Source organism: Stegastes partitus, unplaced genomic scaffold (genome assembly GCF_000690725.1).
Source record: "Stegastes partitus isolate 25-593 unplaced genomic scaffold, Stegastes_partitus-1.0.2 Scaffold560, whole genome shotgun sequence".
Classification (NCBI taxonomy): domain Eukaryota; kingdom Metazoa; phylum Chordata; class Actinopteri; family Pomacentridae; genus Stegastes; species Stegastes partitus.
The window spans coordinates 378,849-383,902 of record NW_007578291.1 but is presented as its reverse complement, the minus strand read 5'-3'; the positions used below and the strand labels follow the sequence as shown (position 1 = coordinate 383,902).

The 5,054-nt window shown below is 34.3% G+C and overlaps 2 gene segments (V, D, J or C); both read left to right on the top strand.

Annotated features, from left to right (window-relative positions):
• Positions 1-1,426: 1,426 nt before the first annotated feature.
• Positions 1,427-2,022, top strand: LOC103362187 (Ig kappa chain V region XP-1-like). The segment is given in 2 exon segments: positions 1,427-1,506; positions 1,652-2,022. Coding segments are annotated over 2 exon segments (357 nt in total).
• A 1,074-nt stretch (positions 2,023-3,096) lies between these two features.
• On the top strand, positions 3,097-3,716 carry LOC103362197 (Ig kappa chain V region BS-1-like). The segment is given in 2 exon segments: positions 3,097-3,203; positions 3,319-3,716. Coding segments are annotated over 2 exon segments (498 nt in total).
• Positions 3,717-5,054: the final 1,338 nt, after the last annotated feature.

The following is a 5,054-nucleotide window of genomic DNA, read 5'->3' as shown; positions in this document are numbered from 1 at the left end:
ATCAGTGTTGGGTGACCTGTAGGGGGCGCTGTGGACCTGTGGAGTCACTCAGGGTTTTGTGGGAATTGTGGCTTGTCAATGATATTGTTGTACTGATGTGACAACAGATATTGTTTCTCTGAAGGGACAACGTAAAAGGACATTGATCATTTCTATTTAACATAGAACTTAATCTTTCATTGTCATTTACTGTGTGTTCAATTCAGGCTGATGTTTATCAGATAACTTTCTGTATTCTATAACAAACAACTGCCTCATTGTTGAAAAAAAAAAACCAACAACTTATTTTTCCCCTGTAAAAACATCACATTTGTGTTTATTGCCAAAAAATAGATGACACTTGGAAGCAAACATCATCAGACTGTTGTCATTCCACTCATGTTATCTTATTACCAAGAAAAGTGGTTTAAAACAAGTGGCTTCAACAGAAGTTTTGTCTCCACCTACTTGCACTGAGAACAACTACACAAACGCTGTTGACACAATCGTATAACAAACATCTTTTTAGACTGTAATCCTTCCTCTGGAACCTGAGTTTCTTCGTTATCTGGAGGACAACGAGATTCAAAGAACTGAATGTACAAACTAGAATCAGCTGAGAAAGAATTCACGCAGATAAACACAACGTGAGTAAACAGACAAACTGGTAAAGAAAAAGAGAAACAAGACTTTTTAGACACAAAGAGCAAATTGGGGAAACAAGACAAGTAAATCAAAAGAGGAGGGAAACAGACAAAGGGTAGAAGTCAAACATATTAAAAAAATACAAGGATTTTCACAAAATACAGTAAAAACAGAACCAAAGACCACGACACAACCACTGCCTTGTATTTTATATAAACTTCATACAATAATCACTACAGATTTACTACTGATTTAGTGAAAATGATCATTTTTTTCCACCTTTCTTCCACTAAAAATAATATAAATATGATGATGTGATTCATGACAAATAACCACGTTCCCTTAGTGAAAGGAAAATGTGATTTTTCTCTGTTGTTGTCTCTATTAAATATCCAAAAAGGCAAACAAGAAGCAGAACAAAAGCAACGTAAAGATTAAAGCTTCAAGAGAAAGTTGTTTTTTTTTTGGTTAAAATGATTTGAATAAGATCATGAGAGCAAAGTGATGCTTCCTTAAATCATCAGACCTTCAGTCTCCTCCCCTTTAACTTGATCCCATATCATGTGTTCAACCAGTCAGTCAATGCACAGACAAAGAGGAAGATAAAGACGTCATGATGACAAACTTCAACANCCTCCTTTCATAAGGTGGCAGTATAACTTTACTCAGACTTGTTGATTATACGAATAGGCTGAGGATATAGTAAGACTCCACCCATTTCGTGATGGTTTCCTCATGGGAAGGGAAAAAAAAAAAAAAAGGAGGTACAACTGCTGATGCGCTGAGAAGATCTGTCATAGCAAGAGTACAATTATTGCCAAACAAAAAAAGACACCATGATCATTCTATTCTTCAGCATTCTTTTTAGCATTCTAGTCTCTGGTAATTTAATGCATTTTAATCAACTTATATTTTTATTGCGTTGGCAGCCAGTATTACACAGTGCTGCTACTCTAGCTGTAACTGGATTATGCTTTGTTATTTTACTACATTACTGAATCTATCACAATCATTTTTTGTTCAACAGGTTCCTCGTTCAGCGACAAAGTCCGTCAGACTCCAGCTAACATTTACGACAAACCAGGACAAACAGCCAAAATCCAATGTTCACACAATATTCCAAACTACTACAGAATCCTCTGGTACAAGAAGTTAGAAAGACAGCTGCAGCTCCTGGGATATATGGATTATGGCAACGCTAGTCCAGAGCCTGGACTGGATGTGAAGATGGATGGAGATGCAAGTCAAGGCAGGAACTGTACATTAACTATTGAAAACCTCAGTGTGAACAGCAGTGCAGTTTACTTCTGTGCTGCCAGTCTGCACAGTGCTGCATAACACCGATCCTCAGTACAAAAACCTCCTCGTCTCACAGTTTTCATTTCTGTACAACAGTTAACACCTGGAATAAGCCATTCTAACCAACGTTGGTCTCACACAGATCAGATGATATAATCCTCATGTGCAGTAATGCAACATTTAACCTGCAACATCCGGGTAGAAGAAGCAAACTCATTTTAACACTATGATAAATCAAACACTCACAAGTTGCCCCCCAGCTGCTGGAACTGTTATTTTATTGTTAATTTTGTTCTATTTTATTAAGTACAGTTTTGATATTTATACATATTTTATTATTTTATTTAACGATTATTTTGAATAACTATTATTCATTTGATTGTGCTTTATTTTATTCTCATTTTCGAGTGTTTCACTAGTAATCAATTTATTTATTTCACAATTTTATTTTTATTGTAACTCCTGTTGGGCTAAAAATCCATCTATTCAGACTTTTGTGAAACATTCTCTAATTTTGCAGTTTTAATATTTGCACTTTTTAATTTTTTATTTATTTATTTTTTTTGACATTTTACAGTTTTCTACTTATCGGTTTATTTCATAATTTTATTTTTATTTTAAGTCTTGAATAAAATACATTTGAAAGGAAGCATCTACTTAGTTTGTTTCTTATTATTGAAGTGTTCTGTAACTTCATTGCTTGGGTATTTAATATGATTTATTAATCATCATTATTATTTATTTTTACTCTTCTATTCCCTTTTTACAGTTTTTCTAACACTGATTAATTTATTTAATAATCTTATTTTTATTGTATTTATTAGTGCTTGTATAATTATTATTTATTTATTCATATTTATGTTCTATTTTCTTAACCACTCATGTCCTATTTGCCTGTTTTAACACTTAATATAGTAAAAGGCAACGTGCTGCAAATAGTTTTCTAGTCTAATAGTGTGTGGGATTAGAACTAGTCTTTGTTGTGTTCCTTCCTTTCTTTAGATGGCACTATATCTGTACTGAAGCAGTGGTGAGTGCTGCTAGATGACTGGTTTCAGAGTTTAGAAAAGAAGGAAGCACTATGACATAAAACCACCTTAAAGGTTGTGTTTGTGTCACTGATGGGAGGGCTTCCTCACATAAGGAGGTGGACATAATCAGCATAACAGCACATACTGTTATGGAGGCAATATCAACTAGACTGATGTTAAATTCAGTCAGAAAACACCACATCATGATCATCTTCTACTGTATAATCCTAAATGTGATGCTGGTTTCAGGTAATAAAGCCTTATTTGTTCTTTTAAAACATGTTTTTTTTTTCCTCCTGTTATCTTCTTTCTCATGTTTCTATTATTTGCAATCATTCTCACATAATGCGTTTTCATTCAACAGGCTCTTCTCTGAGTGACAAGGTCGATCAGAAACCATCTGAAATGTACATCGAAGCTGCAAAAACAGCCAACATCAGCTGTATACACGATATTCAAGACTACACCCGAATCTTCTGGTACAAGCAGTCAGAGAACCATCGGATGCAGCTCCTGGGATATATGAATGTAAACCAGGAAAATCTAGAGGATGGGGTGAATGTGAAGATGCACGGGGGAGCAACTAGAGGCCAGACCTGCACATTAACCATCAAAGACGCCAGTCAGAGCAGCAGTGCAGTTTACTTCTGTGCTGCTAGTCGACACAGTGCTGCATATCGACGCTTCTCAATACAAAAACCTCCCAACAACAGATTTCTTTCATCTCAGTCTAGCGGCTCACAGCTCCTTGCACCTGTATGAGCCCGTCTATCCAACACCGCTCTGCTGTCTCATCCACATCTGGTATTATAACGGGAAGTTTCTTATGTGCTTCTCACCAACAGCATCAGATGTTCAGTGGGCCTCCAATGGATCTCATTTCACTCATTGTTTTAATGAGAATTCAAAATATCATCAAGTATGAATTTTAGTGTTCCAGTAGCTCATAACTTCAAAACTATTATCATTTGTGTTACTGTCAATTTGATTAAAAAGTCACAACTGCCCCCATCTTTAAAATCTTAACATAACTCCCAAATTAATCAGTTTTTGATTGGGTAACACAAAGTCAATGTTAGCTGGGAACTTTTGTGCAACTAATTACCAAATGCACAAATAAGGAGAATAATGCATTATTATTAATAATGATGATTTAAATCAAACGCTGATCAAATGCTGATTTAAATCAAACAACTGTGTCAATCTACAGTCATACATTGAGAAAGAACAAAATGCACATTTTTATGGTCAACATGTAAATAAATGTCTCATTTTTGTGATTTTACTCGATATTATCTGTAATTTAACATAACAGGAAACATCTGTCAAATCACTGTTTAAAAAAGTATTTGGCATTTTCCAAACCTGATATGCATAATTTTCTTTCTAAATATTAGCAAATGTCTGTTAAAAATTAATAAATAAATAAAATATACACTTTTTTTGCGGATTCAAATACGGTTAAAAAAATAAATAAAAAAATACAGACTTGTAAAGTGGATATAATTTACAGTTTTGGTCCGTTTTCTTTTGCAGTTAACATGTAAAGTATTTTTTCCCTGTGATTTCACTAGTGATCTGTGATTTTTTTATTTTATTTTTTTTAAATAAATAAAAAAGGAAAAAAAATATATTTCATTGACCCAGTCACGTCAGGTACATTTAGTTACATAGTTTGTAATATTAAAACCATGAACCACTGCAACCAAGCCTGAATTGAGCTGAACTGAGGAAAAGCGTATTTTTTCTTTTGAATCCTATTTTATCTGGAGTCACTGAAAAAATTTGACAAAGTCTCATTTTAATGTTAAGTTAAACCATTAATTGTCTACAACCATCCAAATGCATTACTTCAACAATTCTACTGAACCACCTTTACTGTATTATTACACAAAAAAACATGACTAATTGAACAGAACTTTTTAGAAATGCATCGTCTTGCATGCAGCTTTCACTATTACAGGTCTGTGTTGTTCAGCTTCCTTTCATTAGGTGGCAGTGTTTCTTCGTGTGGTGGCTGCTAACATGTTGAATCACTGTGACACCGCCCACCTATTTTTCTGACAGAAATCAGTCTGCCAGTATTTACTGTGGTGAAAA